Source organism: Eptatretus burgeri, chromosome 4 (genome assembly GCF_056783735.1).
Source record: "Eptatretus burgeri isolate ZD-2024b chromosome 4, Ebu_testis_v1, whole genome shotgun sequence".
Taxonomy (NCBI): domain Eukaryota; kingdom Metazoa; phylum Chordata; class Myxini; order Myxiniformes; family Myxinidae; genus Eptatretus; species Eptatretus burgeri.
In genome coordinates, this window is record NC_140964.1 from 72,790,936 (window position 1) to 72,808,013 (window position 17,078).

General features: G+C 43.0%; 2 protein-coding genes across 5 annotated transcripts in view; both read left to right on the forward strand.

Moving 5' to 3' along the window:
* Nucleotides 1–2,093, forward strand: part of LOC147028330 (ETS translocation variant 1-like) — a 49,512-nt gene extending 47,419 nt beyond the window's left edge. For all 4 annotated transcript variants that reach the window (XM_085878635.1, XM_085878636.1, XM_085878639.1 and 1 more), the window contains exons 11-13: nucleotides 200–369; nucleotides 459–560; nucleotides 654–2,093. In XM_085878635.1, the coding sequence (XP_085734761.1) occupies nucleotides 200–369; nucleotides 459–560; nucleotides 654–893 (512 nt within the window). In that variant the 3' untranslated portion in view covers nucleotides 894–2,093. The remainder of the gene's footprint in view (nucleotides 1–199; nucleotides 370–458; nucleotides 561–653) is intronic.
* A 9,703-nt stretch (nucleotides 2,094–11,796) lies between these two features.
* Nucleotides 11,797–17,078, forward strand: part of LCMT2 (leucine carboxyl methyltransferase 2) — a 55,697-nt gene continuing 50,415 nt past the window's right edge. The window contains exon 1 of the mRNA XM_085876549.1: nucleotides 11,797–11,870. Coding sequence (XP_085732675.1) covers nucleotides 11,797–11,870 — 74 coding nt within the window. The remainder of the gene's footprint in view (nucleotides 11,871–17,078) is intronic.

A 17,078-nucleotide genomic window follows, 5' to 3' on the forward strand; every position in this document is an offset into this window, starting at 1 on the left:
CTTGAATCATGTAATCATTTTCTTGAAATGAATGTTCCTGAAATCAATTCATTTTAACGACAGTCTGCTGTTTTAGATTACAAACAGTATGATCCAATTGGGGACATTTTTGGATCCTCCGGTTATTTGGGACAGAGATAAGAAAACAAACATTTGCCATCAGTCACACTCACTGCTATTGCACTTTTCCTTGCGGCAGGTGATATTAAAGTTGAGCCAGCGGCCTTACGGGAGGCTCCAGTGTTCCTTCGCCGCGGCTCCCTCCAGCTCTGGCAGTTTCTTGTTGCCCTGCTCGAGGACCCAGGGCACTCCAGCACCATCATGTGGACCGGACGTGACATGGAGTTCAAACTACTGGATCCTGAAGAGGTGATTGTTTGGGTTGGCAACATGGGCACTTCGTGTGAACTCAATTGTATTTGTTTGGCATGCAAACTTAAAAAAGACAACCCTAACAGGTTGCTCGACTTTGGGGCCTACAAAAGAACCGGCCAGCCATGAACTATGACAAATTGAGCCGCTCACTCCGCTATTACTATGAGAAAGGCATCATGCAGAAGGTATGGAAATTAAATTCCTCTTCTACCTCTTTTTCTGTTTTGTTTTTCTTCTTCTTTCGCCAAAATAGCAACATCACCGTCTCTCTTCCTCAGGTTGCAGGTGAGCGGTACGTCTACAAGTTTGTGTGTGACCCGGATGTGGTGTTCTCGCTCACTTTTGCTGATGGGCCACGTGGGTTAGTCAAAGCCGAGCCACGGTTCAGTGAGGAGAACACCATCCCGTTGTCGCACTTCGATGAGCCGACTCGACCATTTCCTCTGCAACAAAGTCCTTTCAGGGACTCCATCACAGCTGTTCCCTCTTCCTCGTCATCATCGTCTTATGTTTTCTGAACGTAATTAACATCACCTGAGTTCCCAAAGGACAAGGGCCTGTACGGCTGGCCCTGGGCTCTGGAAGGCAAGTGGTGTTGGCAAGATCTGGGCAGCTTGCTGCTTAGGATGCCAATCCATGTGAGATGACTTCACTGCTTCAGTCGTTTGAGGCTACGATTGAGACAAATGCTCACTGCCTTTGTCACCTCAAGGGAAGATCAAAAGGGGAGGAGGAGCAGGAGGAGACATTTTTGGTGGCCTACGGGGATGGTTGGGGGGGGGGGTCTGGGAGTGGGGGGTGTTATTTACAGCAAGGCACCAAAGCTGATGACAATCTCTGCTTGTTACTTGCACAGTGTTGCCTAAGACATTCAAACTGTTTTGTAGAGTTTCCTTTATATTGATCCTTTTTATTTTAATTTCCCGTTCCTAATGTTATTTTTGCAAGAAGTTTTATCTGGAATGCTATCGGTACGGTGTGATGTCGAAAGAGTTGGTCTCTTGATGTTCTTCGTTGGGGGTACGCATCGAACTTGTTTGTGTAAAAAAAAAAAAAAAAAAATTTTAAAGGTTGCCAAAATATCTTCAGGAATCATGCCAGGTGTGCCAGGTAATGATACTTGTGGTGATGGTGGTCAGTTACTTTCTTCCACACTCAAGAACAAACTCGATAGTTGCTTTTTCTTTATTCCTTTTTCATCATTCTGTGCTATGATTTTGCCAAAGGGCTCATGGAAATATCCAAAAGGTGCATTACGGTTTTTCAAGTGTTTTTGGTTTCTTTCTTTCCTTCGACAGTAAAGTACAATGGTTTTATTTTAATTTTAAACAGAACACCTTTCTTAGTTGTTTTTTTTCTTTTCTTCTGACAATTGTAATTTTGTACATACAGTTTTCAGTTGTCTTTGTTATCATTTGTTCACCATTTGAGGTTGAGGATAGGAATACATTTTTCAGGTACGTTACACAAACTCTGGCTAAAGTTTGTTTTGAATGACCTGCGTGATGAGAGCAAAAGTCGATTTAAAAAAAAAAAAAAACATTTTGCACTGAAGCTTTACACTCCCCCCTCCCCCCTCCCCCTTTTCCCAACAAATTACTGCTTCACTCACCAACTACGCTTAGCATTTTGTTATTTACGCTGTGGACGAAACTGTTTATTTACTTGTTAATGTAAATACTTATTTTTCAGGATTAAACTTAGCATTGCTTTTTCAATAGTTGTTCGATCCTTCGTTTATATAAAGCGTTAAAATTGCATTAAAGCTCATACTTGGAAAATAAATCCTCCGTCTTCATCTTGTGTGAGTGTAATGTGATGTATGATATATATATATATATATATATATATATATATATATATATATATATATATATATATATATATATATATATATATATATATATATATATATATATATAATACATGAGTATGATATATGTCGATGTGCAATGGTTCACTTCATTTTCTTTTTTTCCTTACTTTCTCCTTTTTCTTCCTTCTATGCACACCTTGTCACAGCTCACTCCATTACCCCCTTGTACAGGTGTTCCAAAAAAGACCCGGACAACAACTTTGGTTAAGATATCTAGAACCACAAATGATACGATACCCTTTAGTTTATATGATACAGTAACTCAGAAAGTTTTGTTCACACCATCACCATTGTTCACACTTTAATGAACACCATTGTTCACACTTCAATGTGAGCTCCGTTTGTCGTACGCAAGACATCAAGGCGGTACACGAGTTCTTGCCATGTTCGGCTCGGCATGTTTGCGTCCACCAGCGTAGTGTGCATGCGGCTGTGATCTGAGAACGAAGATCCTGCAGGTTTGCCACCTTGGTGTTGCAGACATCTTTGACAAACCCCCACAACAACAAAAAAAACAAGGGGGGTTATGTCTGGTGATAGTGTGGGCCAGCCAGTTTGTCCTTCTCGGCCAATCCAGCGACCTGGAAACTTTTCATTCAGGATGGCTTGAACAACGAAGGCCCAATGAGGGGGAACACCGTCCTGTTGAAAAATGATATCGGGTTGCAGGTCTTCAATCTGTGGGAAGGAGAATTCTACCAACACGTTCATGTAAATTGTTGAGGTCACTGTATCCAGCAAGCAGTCATGGAGAAGGCCACACCACACATTGACCTTTGAACTGTCGTGTATGTGTTCAATGACCATGTGAGGGTTTTCAGAGCCTCAGATCCTCACATTGTGCCGGTTGACCTTCACGGGTACATGAAAGCAAGCTTTCTTTGTGAAGATGACCTTTTTCAGGTAATCTTTGTCATCCTCTATTCGACTGAGCATTTCTAAGGCAAACGCCTTGTGTTTGGGTCCATCATTTGGTTTGAGTTCATGCAGAATCTGCACCTTAAAGGCATAAAGGCTCAGTTTTTCTTGAAAAACAATGTGCATAGTGGTGTTTCGTAGTCACAATTCTCTGGATGCACGTGAAATTGATTTTCTGGCACTTTGTTGAAATGATTCATGCATTGTTCAACATCTACAGCGCTTGTGCTTGGTCGACCGGTACTTTTCTGTTTCTGACAACTTCCAATCTCCTTAAACCTCCTGTACCACTCTCTGATACTAGTCCGTGATGGCGGATTCCTTCCATTACCTTGCAAGGAAATTATGCAGAACTAGTGTGTCAGATCTCATCTCGATTCGACGCACTGAGCTTTCTCCTCTAGAGTCACCATTTTCTTTTACATTAAACCACCAGACCTGCAAATAACAAAAAACTTTATATAAGTTTCTGTATCATATAAAATAAAGGGTATTGTTGAATTATTTGTGGTACTAAATATATTAACAACCAAAGTTATCTGGGTCTTTTTGGAACACTGTATATCACACACTCACAACCTCCCCAGGATCGAAAGTTAACTCGTTCACCGATAGATGGGTGGGCCTGTCATGTGGTTGACTGGTAACCCACCAACAACTGAAACCATTTCTACCACAACGAAAGTTTGGTGCATGCACGAGCATCGTCAATAGACACCATCCTCGTTCTAAAGGCAGTGACAAAAAGGCTGTTCTCGGCTCTCGATGTGTTTCACAGTTGTCGATCTTGTGTATCGTTGAGCCATTGCACTTGGATCATCGTGTTATTTTGCATATGTTGTTTTGAAATGTTTTGAGAGAACAATTATATATATATATATATATATATATATATATATATATATATATATATATATATATATATATATATATATATATATATATATATATATATATATATATATATATATATATATATATATATATATTTTTTTTTTTTTTTTTTTTTTTTAATTATACAGAGTGATACAAACAATGGGGTACGGCACAAATACTCTCCAAGGGCTTAAAATTTAAATTGCAGTACGCATGATTGCCCCATGTCATGATTAATTGTAGGTTTTGAAGAAAGTGGCCTTCAAATGGTCTCCCTTCCAGAAGCAATGCAGGTACTTTGACAATCTGGTCATTATCCTTAACAAAGGCAAGAAAAATGCAACAGAACCGTACTCTCACCCTCATGTCTGTCATCTGCTGGAATTACTTGTTTTTGTGACTCTTTTTCTTTACATTTGCTAATAGTGGAAATTGTGTTATAATAAGAAAGAAACTCGTGTGAATATTATTGGCCAATCTGTGGAGTCCCTTCTGAGAGCCAATGGACATTGCGGATACAGCGAGGTGCAAAGAGCTCGTCTCACGACACGTGTGGTTTGAAGTACCCCTTTCTGTGCAGGACTTTTTATACACCCGATATATATATATATATATATATATATATATATATATATATATATATATATATATATATATATATATATATATATATATATATATATATATATATATATATATATATATATATATATCGGGGCGTATTATGTGATACCGGTCGTCCGTCCGTTCCTGTCCGCACTCTAACTCCCAAAGTTTTCAACTTTCACGTTTCATATTTGGTACATAGGTACAGACTGTGGAGTTGGTGTGTTGTGACATACATTCGTCATCTAAAGTAGTTGCCATGGCAACCAGGATGCTGTTTTCCATCCGTTCCTGTCCGCAATCTAACTCCCAAAGTTTTCAACTTTCACGTTTCATATTTGGTACATAGGTGCAGACTGTGGAGACGGTGTGTCACGACATACGTTTGTCATCTAAAGTGGTTGCCATGGCAACCAGGATGCTGTTATGCATGTAGTAGCACAATTCTGTATATACCTTGTTCGGGCGTATATTGTGCTCACTTGAGCTCTTGTTTTATTTATTTCAGGAGTCACGTAGCACGTCAATATTTAAGAGTGACTTTTGGTCCACACCACCATGACCATTGAGTGGGGTGGGTTTTTGTTTCCTCAGTTTTTTGAGCAACGACAATGAATGAGCACTCTCTTCATTTTGCATCCGACGCCATCTTCAGCGAGAATGGCTCGACACCAAGGAATACATCTTTCTTCTGAAACAGCTGGAGAGACGACGGGAACGATTTTTCATCAACCGGATTTCATTTGAAGCACGTCATTGCGTTTTAACTGAGAGAGAGTTTTTGTTTTGTCTTGGTTTAAACACAATCACCATAACCAGTTCATGAAAGGAAACATCACAATTGATGACCTCGACGTGATCCCGATCTGAAAAACCAGCGTGATGTGCTCTCACATTATTCACTATCTAGTTCACTCAAGTTGATTCCCTGTTTCTAAAGGCCCGGTCACACCTTGACGTTTTAGCCAGCGATGGCAACGTATTAAAATGTATGTAAAACGCTGGCTTACGTTGAACTTTTGATGTTTTTTTTTAAAGATTCGGACGTATTCATAACGACTTGGTCTTATGTATAACGCATTGGTAACGGACACAGAACGTTTCGTTGTGTTATAGATAACTTGTACCAACGAATGCTGAACCTGTTGTCGGCCTACACAACCGATGCCCAACGATAGTCTAACTTAGGCATAGCGCGTTGCACGCATCGCCGACGATGTCATGACGTAGCCTATTAAAAGGCTGACGCACAACGATTCGAATCATAACTGCCGTAGAAATGGAAGTATCAACATCGCGGTCACACCTTGGCGATCTTGCCAGCGTATGCCGACCGAAGAAAAATGTGTCTAAAACGTTGGGGCACGTCAAATACGGTATGAGTAAGTTTGGTATACGTGAGTACAACGCTAAAGTACGCTATCATACGTCGTAGTAAGTAGAGTACGTCAAGAAATTTTAAACATGTTCAAAATTTTACGACGTACTCGGCGTATGACACACGTTCCGCATGCGATGGGGATAAGTTGTACACACGATATGTGGACGCTTACACACGTCCACAAAGGCTACTTATAAGCTACTCATAAGTCGAAACACGTCGCCGTAATGTCTTTTTTACGCGAAACTTATTTCTAACTTGTGTTTGACGTGCTTTGAACCAATTCTTTACGTAGTCCCAACACACATCGACGTATGTAGATGTATTCCAATGACGTCTTCCAGACGACAAAAAATAAATTAACGTGTTTCTAACTTACAACTGCCATATAAAGACGTGTTCCCAGCGATTTTGGGAATTGGTATATAAAAATGGTGTTCATAAAAGGGGAACCCAACAGTGTTTTCGAGTCCTTTTTGAGTCGATGTTCATGTCAGCAGTAACAGTATCAGTATCAGTATTAGTATTAGTATTAGTATTAGTATTAGTAGTAGTTTGTTCATGTTGGCAGTAGTAGGTGAGTGTGAGGGGGAGGGTTTGGGTTATGATGGATCGTCCTTGCGTTTAACGATTTAAATGATAAACTCAACGATTTAAATGGCTGCATCTCCACTATTGAAAGTAGACACTTGCGCTCAACAATTGGATTTTTTTTAACACTCAACGACTTTTAAACGGTACCACTCAGCTATTTTCATTGTTTACAATGAACGATTTAAATTGCTGTCACTCGCCTTTGTTTTTTGACGCTGGGGTTTGGAAATTTGAAACGTTTCTTCTGAACGTGTTAAAACGCTCAAACTCGACTATTTTAAATAGACGCTGCCGATGGACAATTGGAATCATCGCCAAGCTAGACATCGAAGTGTGAACATCCTCGTCATGCCGAAGAAAAGTTTGAAGAATGCTGCAAATAAGTGTCCTGGCCGTGGCCGTGGATGCTGACGCAAGGACGATCCATTATACCGACGTCTTTCAGCCTATGAGTAACTTAAAAGTAACGTCTGTCGACGTGTGGCAACGATCGCGTAACGTGCCAACAACACGTTAATCATAGGTTAGAAATAAGTTTCGGGTACGCTAAACATTACCTCGGCGTGTCTCAACTTATGATTCACTTACAAGTAGCATGTGTTGACGTCTGTCAACGATCGCAGACCGTGCATACAACTTGTGGCCAGCGTAGCGGAACGTGTGAGTCATACGCCGGCATACGTCGTGAAATTTCAAGCATGAAAAAATTTGAGGATAACCAAAAAGTAGAACGTTTAAAGCCAGCGTACAACGACGTATGGCAGTGTTTTTCAGCGTGCTCTCAATGTTATCAAAACTTACCCATAACGTATTCAACGTGTGCCAGCGTTTTAGAAAAAAAATTCAAAAATCGGCATACGTTGGCTAAAAACGTCAAGGTGTGACCGGGCCTTAAGCTGAGGCATCATGGCACAGGAGACAAAATTTGCATACGTCATATCTTCTCTTCAGCCAGAGATAGCACAAGAGGTGCAGAGCATTCTCACTGAGCCACCCACTGAAAGACCTTATGACTGACTCCCTCAAGGCAGAGTTCGTTCGCCGCACAACCTTCTCATTGCAAAAGATGCTTGCATCAACTTCTTTATATGAAGGAGTTGGGGGATCGTAAACCTTCTCAACTGCTCCAAAGGAGTGACAAATGTTGGGTAAGAATAACCTACAGGATAACAGACTCCAGCAGCTTTTTCTCCAACGATTTTCAACCAAGCTCAGCATATCTTGTTTCAACCAGTGAATATCGAGCAACTCGCCGATATTGCCAACAAGATCGTTGCTGCACCACCCACTTCCTCCATCGGTGTGGTCGCATCCCAGTTAGCCGGTAACGTCTCTGCACAAGCTACATCCAACAGGTGACAAATTAAAAGCCAAGTGGACCAGTTAACTATCCAGGTGCAGGTTCTTACATGTCATCTTAAGGAGGAACGTGGTCATAGTTGGACCCATAGCAGCATGCATGAGATGGACGCAACAACACCGTAGTCTGGTGCACAGCAATGTCATGTTCTGGACCATATGACCTTGCATACGGTCCAGAAAAAGATATCTGGTGATTGGAGGCCTTGTGGTGACTACAGTACACTGAACCAGAACACAACACCAGACTGTTGCCCTGCACCACACCTGCAGGATTTTACTTCTCCACTCTGGGGAAAGCAAGCTTTCTCCAAGCTTGACAAAGTGAGAACGTGTCATCACATTCTGGTAGAGCAGGCCGATATACACAAGACAGCCATTACCACTCGTTTTGGACTTTTCGAGTTTGTGTGCGTGCCCTTTGGGTTACGCAATGCAGCACAAACTTTCCAGTGCTTCATCAATGAGGTCATCCTGGGTTTGTCTTTCGTTTATGTCAATATTGATGATCCGCTCAAAGCCAGCGAGATGATCAAGGAGCACTAACAGCATTTGCAACTCATGTTTCCTCGCTTATTACAGTATGGTGTCATCATAAATCCTGCTAAATGTCATTTTGGGGTGCCCCCATTACAGTTTTGGGGGCACTCGATCAACGAACATGGCATCCATCCACCTTCTGACAAGGTCAAGGTGATACAGGATTACTTGCAGCCAGCATCAGTGCGTAAGGTACTGGAGTTTATGGGCATGATGAACTTCAAAAGGAGACTGATCCCAAACTGTGCAGACACCCTTCATCCAGTAACTGGCCTCACACGACATGGGAATGAGTCAAAACGACTTTCGGTTTGGACTGACGAATGTGCCGCTGTTTTTACTGCAGTGAAGTCTTCGCTAGCAGAGGCCACAATGCTTGTCCATCCCAAATCAGATGCACCACTATGTGTCTTGGTGGATGCGTCAGATGTGGCAGTGGGTTGAGTGCTCCAACAGCATGTGGAAGGAAAGCGGAAGCCCATTTCCTTCTTTTCCAAAAAGTTGCAACCAGATATAATACCTTTAGTCATGAGTTGCTGCTGCCAGTTTACCTCGTCATCCACAATTTTCATCACACACTTAAGAGTAGGCAGTTCTCTGTTTACAAAAACCATAAGCCATTAACGCATGCTTTCCAGGCAAACTTGATTGCTATTCCCCGAGAGAGGTCTGACAACTTCACTACATTTTTCAGTTTACTACCAATATATGTCATGTGAGTGAGAAGGAGAATACTGTAGCTGATGCTCTGCACGGCTCTAGATCAACACCCTCGACACAACAACTTCCATCAATTTCAAGAGGGTTGCCAAGGTGAAGCAGGGAGATGAGGAACTGTAGCATCTGAGAGCCAGCTCCACATCACTTAAGTTTTAGACCGAATCTTGTATGGAGGGATGGATACAACTCAAGGTCCTTATTATCCCCCGCCAACCAACGAAGTTGGCGGGGGATATAGAAATGGGTTCCGTCCGTCCGTCACATTTCGTTTCCGGAGCTTAACTACAAATCCCCTCAAGATATATTAATGAAATTTGGTACACATATCAAGCAAGTGGTGAGCTGGTGCCTTTTGATAATTTTTTTAATTGATAGGTCACATGGTTTGGCAGCCATGTTGGATTCAAGAAAAATATTAAATAATGTTTTCTCTGGAATCACATCACTTAACGAAGTGAAAATTTGCATCTATCATCTACCATCATGTCTGCATACATAGTAAAATTTATGATGTCATAGGTCACATGGCTAGTCAGCCATCTTGGATTGAAAATTAATAAATTTTAAAAATCTCCAGAACGGCTGGACAGATTGAGGCAAAATTTCACATACACTTTCCCCAAGACATCCTTTCACAACTTTGTTAATTTCTAATTGATAGGTCACATGGTTTGGTTTCTCTTGGATTGCCTATTCACGTAAACTGTGGATGAGAGCCTGTATACTACATAGCTTCTCATCACTGCTATGAATAAATTCTTAATTGCCGCTGGTGTTCAGCCATTGTGTGGCCAACTGTAACCTGGTGCATTGTACTGTAGCTTCACTTCAAAATGCATTTTCAGAAAGCAACCAATTGTATTTGTAGACGGAGTTTCACTAACATCAATTTTTTGCTTTAACATCATGGTGTTATAACATTTACATCGCTTCAGGTTCACCCTGCATTTACAACCAGGCCATGATGTATTAGTAACGAAACAAAATCCGCAGTTTGATAAAGGCTGTTTTTTCCCACTCTTCCCTCCAGGGTTTCAAGCAGGTGGTGCGAGACCACCAGCTCATATCATCCCCTGTGCTGACCTGTGAACTTTATTACCCCCCCCCTTCAAATCAACCCTTCTTTACCCAACTCTTTTACTTGTAGTTTGAAATGTTTCCTCCCCTCCACTCTCTCCTCTTTTCCTGTTGATTCATTCCTTTGCTTATTGTGTTCGAGCTGCCGTTGTCTCCACTGTCAGTTCCTCTCCCCTCTGGTTGCTTGCTTTTCCATGAGCTTCGATCTTGTAGTGAGAGAGAGAGAAAAGAAATTGCTCGTCTTCACCAAAGGTCTTCTAAACGCGAAAAAGACCACAGCAGTCCCCTTCTTCTGCTTACCTGTGCATGATTCAGTTTTGACCACGGTGATGTCATTAATAACAAACGCAATCTCTCGGGGACGCATGTCACAAATATATTTCAAACGACCTGAGAACTACAAACATGAGGGGATGGGTAACCTAATGAAACAGAATCATTGTGGAAATACCTAAACTCCAGGGTTCTTTTCGATGTTGAATGTAACTCCCCTGTGTCTTTGCGAAACTGCAAAACCGTAAGATTTGGTGTCAGGAGTGTGGATTCAGCACCACCTGATGCTGTAATATTCGATGGCAGTAGTAAGATTGCATCAGTGGTGCCTCAAAATTAGAATGAAGAGTAGCGAGAGAAGAAATTTAAATCAAACAGCTATGTCTAACCAACATGGGTTTGAGAGAGAAAATTATCTGCCAGGACAAAAATGTATTGGATGAAGCAGTAGGGGGCATAACAGAGGCACACGGTGACTGGTGACCCCCACCCCCATCCCCCGCAAATGCATCACCCCCTTTGGAAAGCATGCCACAGGATAGCAGGCCGGCATCGCCATTGCCATCCGACACGAACCAAATGATGCTGATGGTGACACGGCAAATGTCAGGGTTGGAGATGCGACAGGTCCTGACAATGGAAAGGCTGAATAAGGACATGGGGGCAAGTGGCGATGACATGGTGGTGAGGAACTAGACTGTACAGGGAGAGGTGAATGAGGTGAGGGAGTGCGTAAGAGGTGTCCGGGAGGAGATGGTGGGGGGTGAGGTCAGAATGAAGGGAGAAATAAATGAAAAAAAAAATGAAGACCGAAATAAAAGGACTCATGGTGGGGCAAAAATAACTAAAAACGGAAAACGATACGCGGGCGATAAAGGAATTATGAGTGGCCCAGAAGGAAGTAAAAAGAGAATGATAATGATGAAGAAAGAATGCAAGAGATATGATGCCAAAACACAGATGGAGGAGATGGGACAGACAAAAGAGATGAAAGAACGTGAAACAAACGAATAGAAATGAAAGAACGACAGATGAATGAACATGTAGAGGCCACTAATTTTACAAGGGGAACTCGTGGGAGGAAAAAAAAGGGAGATAACAGAGATGAAGGATGAAATGAATACAGCAAAAGGGGATCCAACAAAGATAAAGGAAAGGCTGGAGGAAATAAAAAATAGAATTGGTGGAATGTGTTGAAACAATGTGCAAAGATCGGGATGATGCATTGCAGGTGCACGTGGAGCGGATGGAGTCCTTGAAGCAAACCAGAGCGAGGTGAGTCCAATCAAGGTGAAAAGGTGTGTGCCGGAGCGGATGGATGGTGCGGACGTGAGTATGTTGAGCTTGGGAGGAATAAAGATACCCAGGGTATCTTGGTGTGATGTAAACAGCAGTGTGTGCCAAGAGCGAGCCGGGTGGGTATGGATGAATGAGAAAAAGTGGGGGATGTGCACCGACCCACACAGGGGTAGCCACTTGTCTAATGGACAGGAGAAATGAGTCCCCTGCATCTGGAGAACAGGAGGGGTCGTCCACGCATCAACCCCACGCATGAGCCAGGCGGCTGACACCATGGCCCGATGGGAGGTGGCAAGGCCTTTGGCACTGGGGGGGGGGGCGAGGGGGTAAGCGTGATCCAGCAACGGTGAGGCAGGTAGGCCCTGATCTGGGGAAGGAATTACTCAGGAAGGGGGGTGGGCAAACCTAAAGAAAATGGTCTGGTAGATGGGAGACCAGCAGCTGACAAGATCAGGGCCATGGCAGGTGGTTCTAGTGATGGCATCGGATAGGCCATTGGGGAATGGCCAAACTCGGAATTATGGAGGGGTAACTTTCAATTTCGGATGCATACACCTTACCCGGTGAGATGCTGTAATTGTGATGGGACGGGTGGCCTGTTGCACCACTGTACCCCAGCACCCGGATCATCAACAACTCCGCCCAGTACCACTGCAGCTGGGGGACCCACACCCCCACCAGGCCACAGGAAACTGAGTATGGCCTAGCATACAGTATAGGGCCGTGTTCGGCAATGGTAGATGGATAAGAGCACTCGCCTCCACAGCAAGACGTTTATTGTGGACAGATTGGCATGAGCAGCTCAACAATTCATTGCAAAATTGAAGGTGTTGGGGTAGACGCCATGGTGGACACCGGAGCAAGTGCCATGATCATCAGCCCTGTGGTCCTGAGTTTGAGGGCAAACAATGAGGACCAGATCCGGCATTTGCAAAACCATAGTTTACAGTTGTCTCAACATTTTGATCATAATTGCTTGAAAACAAATTGTTTTCTCTCTCGCTCAAACCCTTTACACATTGACGTCACTGAACACAACAGCCAAGTATGAAAAGAACCACAAATTGCCCAATGTATTATTCACACGCACAGGCCGGTTGCATTCTCCAGGAAATGTTGGCAATCATGAACTATCATCTATGTACTGTCATCGTAGTTAATACACATTTAGGTTCAGATATTTTACAAGGTGACCTCAACAATATGGAACCGACCTTTTCTCGAATATCTTCCGTTTTACTGAAGACAACCTCTTGATTTTTCAGCCGATTGAAGAAGAGCGAACTCCATAAAAGACCATCAAAGTTGGGAACGATTCTTCCCATTTTAAGGATGCCACGGACAATTAGGCAAAATACTTATTCTGTGGATATTTTTCTTCAAACCGACTCCTCCAAGAGGACTCAAATCAAATTTCAACGTGAATTTGGAACTTACACCGCACCCTGCAAGTCACTGATATTTGAATGGGTCAAAAAGTTCAAAGATAAAGGCACTGTCACAAATCTCAACAGTGAAAGTGCTGGAGGATCCACCACATTCTGGACGTCCTCAATATGTGAGGTCTCCTGAGAACATTGACCTTGTTCGTGATTCATTGGGCAGAGGCCCAAATAAAATCTCTCGGCCATCAGAGTCAAGAGCGTGAGAAGAATTCTCATCCACGATGTGAAACTGTATCCGTACAGAATTCAGATCAAACACAAACTGACTGCAGCTCATGTACAGAAAAGAGTGACGATGTGCCAGTGGTTTCCGGACAGGATTGAAGAAAAACTTCCTTGACAATGTCTGCTTTTCTGATGAGACTCATTTCTTTCTTTCTGGGCATGTTAACTTCAAGAATTGCATATACTGGGTATCGATAAGATACCCCTGATCTGGTATATTACTCTGATCTAGTGTTCGAGTGACCTCTCCATGAAGAAAACATGGAATCTTCGGCCCCTTCTGGTTTGAAGACATCACAGGCAAGGCATTGACTGTAAATATGAAACGTTACGTCCAAGTTCTTGGGAAGTTTTGGAGGGCCCTATGCAGTTGCAGGGGGCAGGGGGGGCGGTTACAAGACAGAAACTGTTTTCAACAGGATGGAGCCACTCCCCACACGTCAAATGATTCAATGAACTGGCTCAACACGCACTTTGGTGACAGAATCATGAGTCCAAGACTTGCTGTTGAATGTGTCCCACACTCACCAGATCCGTCACAGCCAGATTTCTATATTTGGGACTAACTGAAGGACAACGTCTATTTGTTGACTTGGTTTCTGAACAAAATTGAACATTAAAAGGCACATTAAAAAAGCAAGTTAAAACAGGATAGCAAATGGGAATGTTTATCACTTTCAAACAGCACATACCATTCTTAAAGAGATTATAACATGGGCTTCCCTTGAGGTATGCGACTCAAACTCTGGCTGACACCCTGTCTACCCACTCTGGATAGACCAAGAGGATAGACCAGACCAAGAGACCCGGGAGCCCATCACACCCGACCTGCAATGCTTATAAATACCCGGAGACACCAGTGTTTTGTATCTTTATTTAATTTCAGCACACATTTTACAACGAAGATGTGATAAGCCCCAGAATCTTTCAACCCAAGCCAAATCCCCAAAATCAATCTGCAGAATTGAACCCAGCAGCTGCTCCCACCGCCAAAAAAAGTTCCCATCTACCAAACCCGCACACTCTCCCACACTCCAGGCTGGAAAACAGAACACAAACACCACAGCACAATATAACCAACTCCAAACCTCAACACAACCACCTTTGGGAACTTATCACAACCACCGATTGTTTATCACTTCATGAAAGTTGGAAGAGGGATGAGAGGGGGAGGGGAGAGAGGAAGGTGGGGGAGCTCGGACAAATGAAGAGGTGGGGGGAAGGGATGGATGGAGGGAAGGGATGGATGAAAGTGGATTCACAACAACTTTCACAGTTGTTCATGAACACACGATACTTCAATCTCACAGAGTAAACACGAGGTGTAAGGAATGAATGATGACTGAATGAATGAGTTTCCTCCTGCTGTTCCTTCATCTGCCATTACATTCCCTGTAGCATCTTCAACGAGCTTGGGTTTTGGAAAGAACTCTCCCCTCATAACCTCTAAAGTACTCCACCAGGGGGTGTGGCTCCGAGCATCTCTGAGCTGTTCTCAGCATGACTGCTCCGAGGTGAAGGTTGCATTTTAAACTTTTGTCAGATTTAACTAAAGCATGAGTCACATTTGCTCTACGTCTAGGATACGGCGGCCGTACCCCCCCCCCCCCGAATTGACAGAAACGTGTGGCGGCCGCAGAGTTTCTGAGGTGGCCTCAGGGTGGCCCTACGCCGTATGGCTATCTTTTACAGGCCGTAGGGGTCTCCGTGGAATTAAAGCGCGGAGTTATAACTTTTTTCATTTCTCGGTTGGCCATAGCAATTCGACAAGCCGTAGCCATGACGTAGATGTGTTCCACATCGACCGTACGTAGGGCGTACGGTGGGCTTGCGTTATTCGTGCTTTTTCCGTAAGCTCTTATCAATGAAAAATGAATTTTGCCAACCCCCAAAAAATTACGGCGGCCGCACTATTTCCACGTTCGCCTTAGGGCCCCCCTGCGGTCGCCTTGCGGGCACCTTGAGGCTACCTTGCGTCTGCCTTGAAAATTCCATGGCCGCCGCAGGGCCCCCTTAAGGTCACCGTGCGACATCAAATCAAAGACCGTATGGCACACCCACGTTTTCGGTCTCAACAATTTCTAAATACCCCGTGTGGCTTCCCGAAAAATAAAAACATATGTGACTGCTACATTGTGTGACCGTGGAAATACTGCGGCCGCCCTATAATTGCTCGTGGCCATAGATTTTTTAGACCCTACGGCCGCCGAGCCACATGTGACTGAAGCATAAGACAACGCAACACGCGTTTATGTATGTACTTCATTTACATTATCACCTCACATTTTGTCTTGAATGTCAATTTGTAATTTTATTTTCAAAAACGACAACAGCTGTTATTAAAATTAAGTCATTTACACCACTTGTATACTGTCTCGCCTTGGCTTGCAAGTATGGTTTGATCCATCCTCCATCCATCCCTTCCCTCCATCCATCTGTTGATAAGGAACAGCAGGCTTGGTACCTATGGCACCACAGGGTGCATAACAGGCAGATGGTCAATCGATGTATTTTTAATTTTGTTTATCAGAGGGAAGGTGCAGAGGGACAGTGCGGGTGCTTTTGACATGTATCGTCACTGCATGCAAACAAACATCCAAGTAGCTTGTAGAGCGCTCGCCAAGTAGCTCAAGCATTCAAGCAAGCACTCCAACAAAACTGTTGATAAGGAACGGTAAGTTTGGTAAGCAATTAGCGATCGCAATCGGTCATATTAATCACCTCCCAGAAACAACCAGAATGTGAAACAATGTCTGAATTGGAGAAATGAACACTTTTTTAAACAGTCGGAACTGCTGCTGAGGTCAATTCCGCAGTTTAAATTTTAAAATTCGGCTCAGGTTAAGAGATTCTTGAGGTTATCACATTCGCAGAAAACCATGAACACTGGCATCTCTGGGCATTTATGAGCATTGCAATGTACCCAGCGATTCGTAGCGATGATAAACAGGCATTCGATAATATTCGATAGTGAGGAAAGTGAAAAAACAACTTTATCACTAAGAAATCGTTGCAGCCTTTTCCAAGTCAAGGCATTGTTGAGCAGGCCCAAAAAAAATGGCGAATTAAGACCCAAGCAAGGGAAAACGAGGTGGCCGAGGATCGCCTGATGAAGGATATAATTAAATAATTCCGTTAATTATCTTCAAAAGAGGTGTTTTAATTAACTCAAACACCCAAGTTTCACTATTGCACTTCCTTGGAGTTTGCTTAGTTTGCATGCAAAGTTTCAGGCTGCTCGGTTTTATAGTTTTGGAGTTACGGAGGAGACACACTGACACAGACACACTGACACTGACATTTATGAGCATAGATATTAAATCATTATTATATAATTATCATGATGTGATACTACACACACATTTATCTATCAATAATTCCAGCAATCTCTGTGTGTCAGTGTGTCTGTGACCGCTGTTTCTCGACAACCACTGGTCCGATCTAATTGAAACTTGCCAGGTATATTGCTGGGGACCTGAGAATGTGCCTTTTCAAGGTTTGATATTAATCGGAC